This window comes from Ailuropoda melanoleuca, chromosome 2 (genome assembly GCF_002007445.2).
Source record: "Ailuropoda melanoleuca isolate Jingjing chromosome 2, ASM200744v2, whole genome shotgun sequence".
Taxonomy (NCBI): domain Eukaryota; kingdom Metazoa; phylum Chordata; class Mammalia; order Carnivora; family Ursidae; genus Ailuropoda; species Ailuropoda melanoleuca.
This window is the reverse complement of record NC_048219.1, coordinates 15,324,718-15,339,259: the sequence shown is the minus strand read 5'-3', so window position 1 is coordinate 15,339,259 and position 14,542 is coordinate 15,324,718. Positions and strand designations below refer to the sequence as shown.

General features: G+C 45.8%; 1 protein-coding gene across 4 annotated transcripts in view; it reads left to right on the top strand.

Moving 5' to 3' along the window:
- MTF1 (metal regulatory transcription factor 1) overlaps window positions 1–14,542 on the top strand; it is a 37,290-nt gene that overhangs the window by 21,572 nt on the left and 1,176 nt on the right. For 2 of the 4 annotated variants that reach the window (XM_034649534.1, XM_034649544.1), the window contains exons 7-11: window positions 1,688–1,768; window positions 3,874–3,948; window positions 9,369–9,465; window positions 10,182–10,765; window positions 13,688–13,751. In XM_034649534.1, coding sequence (XP_034505425.1) covers window positions 1,688–1,768; window positions 3,874–3,948; window positions 9,369–9,465; window positions 10,182–10,765; window positions 13,688–13,751 — 901 coding nt within the window. The other 2 variants (XM_034649549.1, XM_011230624.3) reach the window with 2 other exon arrangements.

Genomic DNA, 14,542 nt, shown 5'->3' with positions numbered 1-14,542 from the left:
TTCACCAGGCGCCCTGTGCTTCTTCAGCTCTTGATTTGGTTCTGCCTCCTTTCTGTCAGATATGGTGCAAGAAGTGCTTTGTAACCAGAGGTCTCAGGTGGGTCAGCCAGATGCTCTAAAAGGGTCTTATTTTCTCATTTGTGTTGTGTCTACGAGATGGTACATCTGTACTTGAGTTTGAAACACAACTTAATGCTTTGCTTCATACATATGTTTAATCTATCATTGGAGAACCAGACAGAATCTGGAAGGTTCCTTGCCCTTTTGAATTGTCTGTAGGCCAGAAGGTTTGAGAGCCACTGATGGGGCATGCTGAACCACGGAACATTCTTCTGCAGAGTTTTGGACAGTTGTTCTTTGCCAAGCCCCTCTACCATATTTCCCTCTCCTGTGCAGCTCCATTCTGGAGAGGTCCTGGGAGAAATTTCCTGTTTTTACTTCTTTTTTTTTTTTTTTTTTTAAAGATTTATTTATGTGTATTTGAGGGAGAGAGAGGGAGCATGGGGAGGGGCAGAGGGAAAGGGAGAGAAGCGAACTCCACTAAGGGTGGAGCCTGACACAGGGCTCAATCTCACAATCCTGAGATCACTACCTGAGCTGAAATCAAGAGTCAGATGTTTAGCTGACAGAGCCACCCAGGCACCCCTACTGTTTTTACTTCTAACGTATTGGGCACTTATGTATGTCTCTTAAACCTAGGAAGTGAGTATTATTATTATCTTACTTTTTCATAGATAAAGGAACTGAAGCGCACTGACCTCTTTTTGAAAAATGAGGTTTTTCCTTAATGTAGGTAATATGATTTTGATTTGGGGAGAGACAGCATACTTTAATTCTGTGGTTTCCAATTTTTAAACAGCAAAGGATCCCTTCAAACAGATTCTGCCCCTGTATCTTATTAGTAATAATAACTAACATTTGCTGAGTGTGTACCTTGTGCCAAATTCATGCTAAGTGCTTTTATGTGGATTATCTCACTCACAAGAGCTCTGTGAGGTCAGTACTGTTATTAGCCCCCCATTACTGATAATGAAACTTTTGAGACAAGGAGAAATTAAATAACTTGCCTGAGCACCCAGAGCTTGTGATCACTGTAATTTAGACAGGCAGTCTGGTTCCAGAGCCTGGCTCTCGACCCCGTGTTGTGAGAGGTAAAATAACATTAGCTGTGAAGGCTGTGGCCTGTGGAGCTCGGCTGCCTGAATTCGGATCCAAGCCCTGCTACTGATCAGATGGATGCCCGTAGGCAAATGGCTTCTTTGTGCCTCAGTTTCTTCTTCTGGAAAACCAGATAAAAGTATTAAGATCTGAGAGTCTTTGTCTGCTAAGCTACCTGTATTAAGTCGTGATCAATCTTCTCATTCATGTGACAATCCAAGGACACTTTAATTGGTGACAGCCCCTAAGCCCTAGGATGCCCCAGTGCATGGTGCTCAGGTCTCGTCTTCTCTGGGTCGCAGCTCATTCCCCACTGGACGGAAGCTCCTCTCATCTCAGCCTTTCAGTGCCATCTAGGTTGCCTCTGAGTCCTAAATGAAGATCTCTAGCCTGGATCTCTTGCTGAACTCCTAGACTTGCACAGACAGTCCCCACTTAGGATGGTTTGATTTTATGGGTGTGAAAGTGATATGTATTCAGTACAAACCATACTTTGAATTTTGATTTGGATCTTTTCCCGGTCTAACAGTACGCTACGCTGTATGATCCTGTCTTGCGATGCCGGGCAGTGGGAGCGAGCCACAGCCCCATCAGCCCTGCGATCACAAGGGTAAACAACTGGTAACACTTCCAACTATTCCAGCCCCATTCAACCGGTCTGTTTTTTCCCCTCTCAGTACATTATTCCATCAGTTACAGGAGCTAGTCAGCACTTTGTTATAAAATCAGCTTTGTGTTAAATTACTTTGCCCAACTATAGGTTAATGTAAGCGTTCTGAGTCCATTTCAGGTAGGCTAGGCTAAGCTGTGATGTTTGGAAGGTTAGGTGTTCAGTGTGTTTTCGACTCAGGCTGGGGTTATCAGGAAGTAGCTGCACTGTCAGTTGAGGAAGATCGATACATTCAGCCTCCCTCTTCAACCCAGAAAACCTCGGTGTCCTCAACTTTGATTTGTCCAAACCTCCTCTACCTCCAGGTCCCCGCCTTAGTAAGTGGTACCTCTGTGTTTTTAGTGGCACAGGCCAAAAGTCTTGGAGCTGTTCTTGATACCTCTTTTCTCCCCCTCATGTCCCACATCTGCCAGCAAAGTCTGTTCGCTCTACCATGAGAATATACATAGAGTCTGATCAAGTTCTGATAACTTTGTGAAGGCTGCTGTCGCCTTTGGTCTGGATTACTGCAGTAACCACTAGGTGATCTTCCTCACACCTTTCCCCTTCTCCCTACTCCCACCCTGCCCTGATGTAGACTGGTTTACATATTTCACCCAGAGCAATCTTTCTAAACCATAAGGCAAGTGTCGTCTGTCCTCCGTTCATAACTCTGCAGTAGCTTCTTGCTTCACTTAGAGCAGAAGTCAGAATCTTCCAGTGGCCCATAGGGCCCTATAGATTCTGGTCTGGTCACTTCTCTGGTCTCATTTACTTCTTTTCCTCTCACTTTAGTTGTACTGTCCTCTTCGTGGTGCCTCAGACAAGGGAAGCCCATTCCTGCCTCTGGGCCTTTGTACTTGCTGATCCTTCTGCTTGGAACACTTTTACTTTTCCCAGATTTGTGCATGGTCCATGCTCTCTTTCCTTCATTATCTGCTCAAATGCCAGCTTATCTAACAGGCCTCTCCGGATCTAATAAAAGGGCATCTCCTGGCCCAGCATTCCCGATTCTTATCCTCCCTAGCACTTAGCATCATCTTGTATTCGTTGGGGATAATGTAAGCTCTATGGTGGCGAGGACCTTGTTTTCTTCATTTTTGTATCCCTGGGCCTGGAACAGTGCCTAATACATAGTAGACGCTCCGTGAATATTTGTTGAATGCATGTATGAATGGAAACATCTGATCCATGAGGTAAGCAGGTTACCACTTAAAGTATGTGAATGCAGCTGGCATTCTAGGAATCCGGAGTTCATAGTTAGCCTAGGCAGTCGCATTTGAAAAGTAAATCCTTGGGGCGCCTGGGTGGCACAGTGGTTAAGCTAACGTCTGCCTTCGGCTCAGGGCGTGATCCCGGCATTATGGGATCGAGCCCCACATCAAGCTCCTCTGCTATGAGCCTGCTTCTTCCTCTCCCGCTCCCCCTGCTTGTGTTCCCTCCCTCACTGGCTGTCTCTATCTCTGTCGAATAAATAAATAAAATCTTTTAAAAAAAAGTAAATCCTCAGTACTGCTGAGTGAGAAAACCTGAGATGTTGGGGACACAGTGAAACAGTGGAAGATGGAGTTCCCATCAGAAGCACTGGGTTTGTGTTCTGCGAATTAGCTCTATGATTTCGTACGGTTCACTGCCACTGTTAGCATTAATTTTCTCATACTTAAAATGGGAATATAAAATAATACTTCAGGGTCATATGAATAGCAGATGAGGTCATGTGCAGTCACTTTGTAAATGATAAGACCAATTATACAACTATTATCGATTTCATATTATTACAGCTTTTGTTACTCTGGAGCCTGAGTCATGAGATAATTCTTAAACTATTTTATTAATCATCTTGAAGAAATATAAGACAGTCTTCTAAGAATATCAGGATTTTAAAAATTAAAATAATTCACATAGTCCTTGCTTTGGATGATTTTTACTGCTCCAAGTAACAAATCTTGACATTTGGAACTGTAGGGACATTGTGATCAAGTGTTTTATGACATGCTGTGCTACTGTAATCCTGATTTTTAATCCTGATTTTTTTTTTGTTAATTAGAATTTTTTCTCTTTCACAGGATACAAATCACTCACTTTGTCTGAGTGACTTGAGCCTTCTGTCCACAGATTCTGAACTGCGAGAAAATTCTACAGTAAGTGTACCTGCAATATGTGTATGAGAAAAATAAGTGCAAGAATTGAGCACTCCCCTTTGGTGGGAAAATCGAGGGAGGCCAGCCTTGCCGTCTTCCAGATTTGGTTGTGTCCAATTACTGACCATTTAGGGCTGTTTTGGTTTTATTTCCCAATGGAGCCCCCATAGGAGAGGTTGTTCTCTCTGATGTCTAATGCCTTTTCACCAGTGTTACTCACTTGATAACCTCTGGCTCCAGAAAATTTCTTTCTTTTATTCACTTGGCAAATACTTATTGAGTGCGTAGTCTGTCAGGCAGTGTGCTGATGCTGAGCTTGTAGTGGTAAAAAAGTAGGTGTGGTCTGTCCTTGAGAGGCTTAAAATTAGTCCACTGTAAGGGGGCAGGGGGCAGAATTCACCACAATTCAGTTTGCAGACTTTCTCAAGCCCTGCTGATCTGACTGGAGTCCAGCTCTGTCTTTCTTTGAACTCACTGCATTGGGGTCTTGAAGGGAACCTTCTCTCTAAGCCCTCTTCTAAAGGACAACCCCGCTGTCTCTTGATCTGATGGCTTCAGTTCCTTCTGTGTGGAATTTCCCGCCATTCCCGTGGCTCTGTGACGTGTCTTGCAGGCCACCGCATGAAGCCCGAGCTTACGCTCCTCCGTGAGGATCTGTGCTTTGCTGTGTCACCAACACTGGTTGTTAAGGGTGCCTTGTTTGTTGGTTTTCTGTGGTAAATAAACATAGCTTAAGTTAGAGTGTTCTGTGAGTATACGCATAAATAAGAAGGAAGCAACATGACAGGAAGTATTTGAACAGAGACGGAAAGTCTCAGGAATGCCCTGAACCGCGTGCTGGTTCTCAGAGTGGGATCAGTGCAGCGTTGCTGACGACGTGGCTTCTTGGGCCTCACCCCAAGCCTGCTCCGTCAGTATCCTCTGGGAACAGCATCTGACACTGCATTTTTATCTAAGCACCCCAAGGCTTGGGTTCTTGTAATGGCAGAGTTGCTCTTACCAGCCCAATCCTCCCGTAGAAAACAGCTCCGTATGCCGGGCAGATGATGAAGAGCAACTGCGTGAAGGCACCAAAGAGCAGGGGAAAGCTTGGAAGAAGGAGCCACGTGGACAGTGGCATAGGCGCTGGACAGGTTTTCAAGTTTCACGGCTTATCAGCCTCAGGGCAAGCCCCAGGGGACCTCCAATGACAGGGCTAAAACTCAGTAAACATTCAGGCTCCCCGGCTTGAATAACCAGAGGACAGAGTTCAGAGCTACCACAGCAGCACCTGGAAAGTGAAGAGCCACAAAGTGGGAGCCCCAAGCTCAGCGTATAAACCGTCACATCTCTAGTTGGCCCCTAAACTGTGCATGTGTGAGACAGACCCTAAGCGACCCAGCCAAGGCTGAAGAGCTGGCCAAAGAGGCGGCTGCTGTCCCTTGCAGGGAGGACCGCATTGGCGGTTGGGCACAGCCAAATCAACACAGTAGTCAAGCCGACAAACAGACACTCTTTCAGGAAGTGTAACCGAACCCAGAGTCTCTACAACATATTTCCAATGTCCAGGGTAATCCAAAACTAGTAAACATAAGAAGAAAGAGGAAAACATTACCTGGGCTCAAGAGCAAAGGTAATCTTGGAGACCAGTCCCAGGAAGAGGCAGATGTTAGAATTCATAGACAAGGATTTTTTTTTTTTAAGATTTTATTTATTTATTTGACAGACAGCCAGCGAGAGAGGGAACACAGGCAGGGGGAGTGGGAGAGGAAGAAGCAGGCTCATAGCGGAGGAGCCTGATGTGGGGCTCGATCCCATAACACCGGGATCACACCCTGAGCCGAAGGCAGACGCTTAACGACTGCGCTACCCAGGCGCCCCAAGGATTTTTTTTTTTAAGTTTTATTTATTTAACCAATCTCTACACCCTATGTGGGGCTTAAACTCAGGACCCCGAGATCAAGAGCCACAGGCTCCACTGACTGAGCCAGACCGGTGCCCCAGTAAACAAGGATTTCTAAGTAGCTCCTTTATGCTCAAGGACATAAAGGAATATGCTTGTAATAATTAAATAAATAGGAAATCTCAGCAGAGAAATAAAAACTATAAAAAGTGTACCAAATGGAAATTCTGGAACTGAAAATGTATCTGAAATAAAACATGTACTGAATGGGCTTAACAGCAGATTAGAAATGACAGAAGAGAGAAGCAGTTAAATTGAAGACAGAGCAATAGAAATGAACCGACTAAAGAACAAAGAAAGACATTAAATAAGCACTTCATTTGATTTTTTATGCCTGTTTGCTGTTCAGAGCTAGTAGTCTAAAACGAAATTTCTCTACTGGATGGCCTCGATGCCCTCTGAGTTATGGAACCTGAGATTTCTGGGTATAATCTCTCTTTAATCTCAGCGGTTGTATTAAGTGGTTTGTTTAGGAGTCTGCTCCCTGGCCAGGGCCATGACCTAGGACTAAAGAGCTTTCTGGAGCCCTGGGGTCATCAGGTAAGGAATCCTGGTACGGAGGGTCATGAAGTACTTGTTTAAAAAAAAAAGAAAAGAAAGCCTTTTCTACCACAACTGACATCAGTAAGACAGAGGCTCTGTCCCTTGGGGTCAAATTACATGGTGTGCCCTCACCACCCATCATTTATTCCAGAATTGGAAATAGTCTCATTTTTAGTCTTTCATTCTAAGTCCACAATTCCTTGAAGTAATAGAATTAATTTTGCTTTGTTCTGCTTTTAAAAAAAAATGATGAATTGTTAATGCCAAATGATACATTTTGACGAGGTCATCCTTTTCTAGGTTTCTGAGCAGCGTGTGTGTGTGTGTGTGTGTGTGTGTGTGTGTGTGTGTGTGTGTCCTGGAAGTGAGTTTCGGTTTGCTAGGATCTTTTGTTAAAGGAGGGTTGAAGTGGCTAGGGAATAGTCCTCTGGGCCTCTTGGCTCTTGAGCTGCAGGACCTGTCTTGGTCCCAGAGAGCTCCCAGGGTTCTTTGTCTCTCTGCTCCAGGTTCCAGAGGCTCAGTCTGTTCTGGTCTCCTCTACTTTGGGGAGTGGCTCAAACTCACTCTGTCCCCAGGTTTGTGCCCTGAAGCCTGGCAGTGGCTGTCACGGGTCCCTTCAGCACTTTTTTTTTTTTAATTTAAAATAGTTTTTATTGAAGTATAATATATATACAGTAAAGTACACCTATCACAAATGTACAGCTTAATGAATGATCACAATTTATCACATCCGTGTACCCAGCGCCCAAATCAAGATATAGAACATTCCCAGCATCCCAGAGCCTCCCACCCTCCATTCCCACTAACAGCTATTACCTCTCCCTAAGGATAACTCCTATCCCAGCTTCTAACAACCTAAGATGGGTTTTGCCTGTTTTTGTGTTTTGTACAGTTGGAATCATGGCAGTTGTACTAGTTGGCTGGGTTCTTTCTTGCAACATCATGTTTAAGAAATGATCCATATTGTTGCATAGTTGTAGGTCATTGGTTCTCCTTGGTGAGCAGTATTACACTAAGTGAATGTACCACAATTTGTTCTTTCTACTTCCCTTGGGCATTTGGATAGTTTCTAGTTTGGAGCCATCAGGATAGTGCCACTGTGAACATTCTGGTAGGTGATCTTTTGGAGTGACACAGGCTTATTCCTTTTTAACAGTGTTACTGCTGGTATTTTGTGAACAGGTAAAATAGAAATAACCACCAGGAGGAAGTTGTAGAGCTGACAGCTTAGTGGAAGTTGTTAGCCCACTGCTTTTCAAACTGAGTTGCGCCTCTCCATTGGCTTATAAAGTAGGGGATTATGCTCATCATTTTAAGAGTAAGAGCATCAGCACAATAGAGAGTATCAAAAGGCATTGCGTGTAGTAAGGCTAACCCTTGTTTCATAGACTTTTGTTACAGTTATGCATGTGGATAGTTGTGTAATGTGAGGGACGTATGTGCTGCATGTACATAAAATGCATTTCTTACTTTGCATCATGATGAAAAGTTCGAAGGCTGCTGTCTTGGCCTGTGACCCTTAACTCCCTCTGCACTGGAAGCAGAAGGCCTCGTGTAGATTGTGCCTTCAGCATATGTCATGCTGGCAGTCACATTCATTCATCTTCCAGTCCATGGAATCATGGTAGAATAATTGGCCCCTCTTGGCTCAAATGGGCAGTTTCATCTCGAGGACCTCTAGGCTGCTGGACAGTTCCACTCACCATACTTGCCCAGGCCCAGAGTGATCCTTCCCCCTCCCAGAAGCAGAGTTGATGCAGAATGACCTTTAAACACAGGTTGGCACGGACACAAAATATGGCCTGAAGATGGGTTTTGTTTGGTCTGTACAGTGCTTTGTTTTCAGTTACTTGCTTTTAATTACAAATCAGTAGATTTCCCATAAAAATCCAAATTGTAGACCATTCTTGAGCTCTGGAAATCCCCAGTCTGCACATCACAGGGCAGCGTTCCTCTGAAGCCCTTTAGGACACTGGGGGGGGTGCATGCTTTCCGGTTTGCTCCAGCCTCCTGTCCCCGCCGCCCTTGCTTCATTACTTCTGTTACCTGCCTGCTGTCCTGGAGGTGCTGGCCTCTGTCACTCCTGCCCTACTACATTTGGGGTAGAGGCAGACTGGAGGTAAAAGAATTGCTGTCCCCTCCCCCTCACCAAAGAGAAGCCTGGAGGTGGCCATTTTATTTGGTGCCTATCCTGAGTCAGACCCTCACGGTATTATATGTTTTTTTGGCTTTTCCCCCCCACCTTTTACCTTCTTTAAAGTGCCTCTGATGTTTTCTTAATTCTTAATTACAAAGAAACTTGCAGTGACAAACAATAGTGAGTATAAGGCGATAACTACTACCTCTCATGAAAAGTTTCTTTGTAGTGTTTTACTTGTTACCATGCGTACATGTTACACTATCATAGATGTTCTGTAATGACCTTGAAGGATACTCACAGTGTATCATTATTACATGAGAAAAGCAGGTTGCACGTAATAGATATTATACAATCCCATTTTTAGGAAGAATTTGGTCTTCTTTGAGGGCAGGGGTTAGGAAGCTGTTTTTTTTTTTGGAAAGGGCCAGATAATAAATATTTTTGGCTCTGCCGACTGTAGAGTCTCTGACAAAACTCAACTCTGCCGTCAGAGCATGAAAGCAGCACGGACAATAAATGAACGAGCATGCATCTGTTCCAGTAAAACTTTATTTCCCAAAACAGGCATGCAGCCTACAAGTCATAGTTTGTGGGCTCCTGTCTTCGAGTATCTGAGGACCCCAGTCTCCAGTGTCTGAGGTGTAGGGAAATAGATGTCACCTTAGATTGGGAGAAGGTAGAAACAGGAAACATATCAAAAAAGATCATTCTCGTTCTGCTGCTGTGTGTTCTCTCCCGGTGAAGAATTGGCTCAGAGTGCCAAGTCATGTCTTTGTCTCTGTCCGTCAATCACAGGGCCAGGACCTCAGCACAATTTCACCAGCAATCATCTTCGAATCCATGTTCCAGAATTCCGATGACACAGCAATTCAGGAAGATCCTCAACAGACAGGTTTGTGTCCCAGACTCTCTTCCTGCTCACGGCTCAGCACCGGGCAAGGGCGATCCCCTCGTTGACACACCGATGCAGGCGCGGTGAAGTAGATTTCAGTTCCTTTGAACAATGCATGCGTTTGGTGAGGGGTCCGGGAAGTATGAGCCTTTTGTTCAATTCCATTTTTCCTCTCCTTCCCTCAGCAAGAGTCTGCTTGAGGTACTGTCCCTAGCCCTTCAAAAGAAGAGGGTCTCCTTCTCCAAAAGTTCTTGTTGGCTTTCAAAAACGAGAGGACCTGTGAGCTCTTTCTTCTTCTGATGCGATACTGTGCTCATGAGTGGGCAGGATGCACGAACAGCATCAGATGCATAAATCCTTCTGTGTGCCAATGAAAATCTGTCCCTGAAGCTTCACAGCAGTCAGAAAGTGTGTTCTCTGGTTATGCCAAAAAAGGGATGTCTAGTGTCTTTTCCAGAAAAGCCTTGGAATACGTTTTTTCTGGTGAAGCCCATGCTAGCTAGCTCTTCACATTTAGAAAGTGAGGTCGGTCGTGAAGCCTGGCGCTTTGACCTGAGTGGTCGTTCAGTGGAACGCAGAAAGCCAGCCTTCTAGGAATGAAACTGTCGGCTCTAACGGACTTCGGCTGTCTTTGGTATCGCCATGATGACTGTGTTTGTGTGGCTCATGTAAGGCTTGGGATGTGTATATATATTTCTATTTCTTTTTCTTGCCAGCTGCCTTGATTGAAAGTTTTAATGGTGATGCAGAGTCAGTCAGTGATGTTCCGCCATCCGCAGGAAATTCAGCATCTCTATCTCTTCCACTTGTACTGCAGCCTGGCATCTCCGAGCCACCCCAGCCTCTACCACCAGCCTCAGCACCGTCTGCTCCTCCGCCTGCTCCTTCCCTAGGAACTGGTTCCCAGCAAGCTGCATTTGGCAACCCCTCTGCTCTCTTACAACCTCCGGAAGTGCCTGTCCCCCACAGCACACAGTTTGCTGCTGCTCATCAGGAGTTTCTTCCGCACCCTCAGGCCCCACAGCCCGTCGTGTCGGGGCGCTCTGTCGTTGCCGGGGCCTCGGCGGCGGCACCAGCCGTGGCAGCACCGCCCCAGTCACAGAGTACTACTGAGCCCCTGCCGGCCATGGTCCAGACTCTGCCTCTGGGCGCCAACTCTGTCCTGACTAATAATCCCACTATCACCATCAGCCCGACGCCCAGCACGGCCATCCTTCAGTCCAGCCTAGTCATGGGAGAACAGAACTTACAGTGGATCTTAAACGGTGCCACCAGCTCACCGCAAAACCAAGAACAAATTGTAAGTACTCTGTCTAAATGGATCCAGTGGGGTGAAGTGTATTTACATAGGTGACATGTTCCCCAGGTTTTGCTTCAGAAAGGAAAATGGTTATCGTATCTGTCCTGAAACCTGTGACTCGGCCTCTTGTCCTTTTCCCCATGGTCGAGTGGTAGAAATCCAGGGAATGCCATGATGCATACCTACAGTAGGGAAGCAGAGAAAGAGCCCCCGTCCCGTTCTGCCAGGTAGCAGGAGGCCATCTGCAGTGTCCCACCACCCTCAAGGACAGCAGAGCAGTCAACAGACTGCGGAGGCCCAAGAACGATTTAGGAAAACGGGTTCTTCTCCAAGGCAGAGTCAGACTGATGTGAGGGGATGGTGGGACCCCATCAGGTGGAAAATACAGCAGTGGCCAAGTCAGAGAGAGAATCTGTGCTCCCAGGGCCTCGTCGAGTGCCAGTCTCTACAAAAGTGTATGGTCTCGATGACAAAGGAAATGACTTGATCATTCAATTAAATATATTTTGAGGGCTTGGTATTTTTTTTTTTAAGATTTTATTTATTATTTGAGAGAAAGAGTGAGCAAGAGAGAGAGCACACAAGCAGAGGCAAAGGGAGAGGGAGAAGCAGGCTCCCCTGCTGAGCGGGCGCTCAATCCCAGGACCCTGGGATCATGACCGGAGCCCAAGGCAGCCATTTAACTGACTGAGCCACCCAGGCTCCCTGAGGGCCTGGTATTTACCAGATACCATGCATGATACTCTTGGGGATACAGAAAAGTGGAAACCATGATCTCTTTTTCATAAAAACTTACATTCTAGTTAAAGAGGCTAAACTGCCTCAAAGAAAGTTAACATTTAATAGAGGTTAAATCACCAGTAGGGAAAGTGCCAAATAACAATAAATGGTAATAAAAAAAATAACAGCAGTGATTTATTGAACCCTTACTATGTGTAAGGGCTCACTGTGCTGATTAAGAACTTTTTGAAATTGAGGGTCTAACATGTGCCAGTCATTACCTTATGTACATTATTCTTAGATTACCTTTTTTTTTTTTTTTTAGATTTTATTGAAAAGGTGGTACGGAGAATTTCCATACACTCCTGGCCACCCCACCACCACCACCCAGTTTGCCCTGTTAGTAACATCTTTCATTAGTCTGGCACATTTGTTACAGCTGATGACTCAGTATCGATATATTATTACTAACTAAAGTCTGTGGTTTACCTTAGGGCTTACTCTGTGTGTGCACCATTCTGTGGGTTTTGACAAATGCATGATGTCATGTGTCTCCCATTACTGTATTCAGAGTATTTCACCACCTTAAAAATCCCTATTCTTCCCTTATTCACCCCCTCCCTTACCAGCCACTGATATTTTTACAGTCTCTAAATGTCTGTATGTCTAAATGTCACCCACTTTGCTAAACTAAGCACTTTTCAGTGCTTTGCTCATTTAATCACAACAATCCTAGGAGGTAGGTATGGAAAGCTGAGGCCCAGAGAAGTTAAGTGACTAGCTCAAGGTCACACAGCTCATGAGCGGCAAAGCTGGGATTTAAGCATAAACAGATTGATCCCAGAGCCTGTGCTCCTGACTGCTACATCATGCTGTCAGATGAGGGGTGCAGAGAGTCGGGGCTTGTTGGGTAACCGTCTGCGGCAGGTGAGCCTTGAGGTATGAGGAGGACGTAGATAGACTAAGTAGGAGAATGTCGGGGTGGATGTATGACGCGGTCAAACTGGAAAGGTAGTCTAAGGCTCAGCAGTGAGGCCAGAGCGTTCAGATTCCATCGATCGGGCTCCAGCCACCTCGGGAGGCCACCTTGGTTTCACGTTCAGATAGCCAGAGTCACTGGAAAGGCCTTTTTGGTGTCGTAATCTAGTCTGCTCCATGTCATTTTTATCATTTTTCTTCTGGATCTGCCCTGGGGAGCTGCATGGGGCAGGTGTCATTCCTTTTCCATACAATTCATTTTTGTGTATTTAAATATGGCTCTCATTCTTCATTGTTATTTTATTGTGTCAGCTTCTGTAACTTAGCCAGAAGCTTTCACATTCCTCCTAGACTCAGCCTAGAGGGACCTTTCCTCCCCTTAAAGGGATAAAAGACAAAGCCTTTTTAAGATAATACTTCAAGAAAGCAGAAATCCTATAGCGAGTGTAACAGGAAGTGTTAGCACAGTGAAACGGGTGATCTGCGGGCCGCACTCTATGGTCCGCCTCACAGTAACATGAATAGCGCATGTTTGCTGTGGGCTCAGCACATGCCTCAGGCTCCACACGCCTCCTCTCATTTCACCCTCACGGGGCCCTCTGGGGGGCGTCCTTTGGTTATCATCCCCATTTTACAGATGAGGAAACCGAGACTCTAAGAGGTTAAATCACTTGCCTGGCCTCAACAAGTAAGAGGTGGCAGGGCTTGGACTTGAGGCCAGGGCCTACCATTTAGCTGCTACCCTGTGCAGCTTACAGCACACCTTACGGGGCTCTACTGCCAGTGAGAGGAAGTCTTCTCTGGTCCTTAGCGTGCAGCTTGATCCTTGAGGAGACAAAAGAACTTTCCAGCCTCACAGAAGTTGGGGTGTGGCGGCAGTGGAGGGCTTGTAGGGAAGCTAGTCCTGGGGATCCCTGTGAGAAGACCCCAGCTTAAGCAGAGCAACCTTGGCGGAGCCTTTGGGCAGACAGAACCTACTAGATTGGGCAGCTGGATGACAGCCAAGTAGTAGGGGACAAAGCCGGCTGCATCGTCAGCACTGAATGTCAAACAGAGCAGTGACCTCATGTCAGAGCACAAACAAAACATCACTCAGTGCAAAAATCCTTGAACACTGAGGGTTTTCTGTCCTCTTGGATGACCAGTACAATTGGGCAGGCTTCAGGTCCTTGGAGATCTGCCATACTTGAGTGGCCATAAATGTGATTTTTTTTTTCCCCCCAGCAACAAGCATCTAAAGTTGAGAAGGTGTTTTTTACCACTGCAGTACCGGTAGCCAGTAGCACAGGTATGTAATTGTGTGGTCGCTTTAAAAGCAAGTCAACTTTCTGGGCCCCTTGAGGCACAGTTCATTGTTGCTTTGCCCCAGTTTTTAAAACCTCAAATTTGTCAGAGTGTATTGTTTATTTATTAGAGTATTTCCCATTATCTCGACTATTGCAAGTTAGCACACTTACGGCATAAACACCACATTTAGCATTCGTTAAGGAGTAATGGTTCTTTCCCTCTCAGATACAGCTTTTAAATGTAACCAGAAGAAAGTTTGACTCACAGTTAATGCCAAAGAGGGCAGCTGTTAATCCACTGGACTCTTTTCTAATTACAGTAATGAAGAAATAGCATCTGGGTCAGAGACTCATAGAAAGAGAAAAGTTCCTTTTTTTTTTCCCCAAACTATTTTATAGATTAAGAAACGGGGCCCTGAAAGATGAAATGAGTCCTCTGGAGTGCTAAGTGAGTTTTTGACCGAGCCAAAGCCCTAGTTCTCAGGCTCCTGACTCCCGCTCTGTTTTCCTGTCCCCTGATCTGTAGCTTTTTTGAGACACACACAGCCTGTCTGATTTCAGAGTATGCGTGTGCAGAGCACACAGACACGCACGAAAGAGCGGGAGAATGCGTGAGCACAAGGCTGGCATCGTAAAGGGGGAGCCCACCCCCCGACTATGTGTCCGAGACTGGGGATGCAAGTGTCAGCAGGAGGCTCTGTGGGACCTTGGTCGTGGGCGGGGGGACTCAAGCCCCACAGCCCACACAGTGTGCAGAGCGGTGCGGAGGGAGGCAGTAGCTCGGTGCACCCAG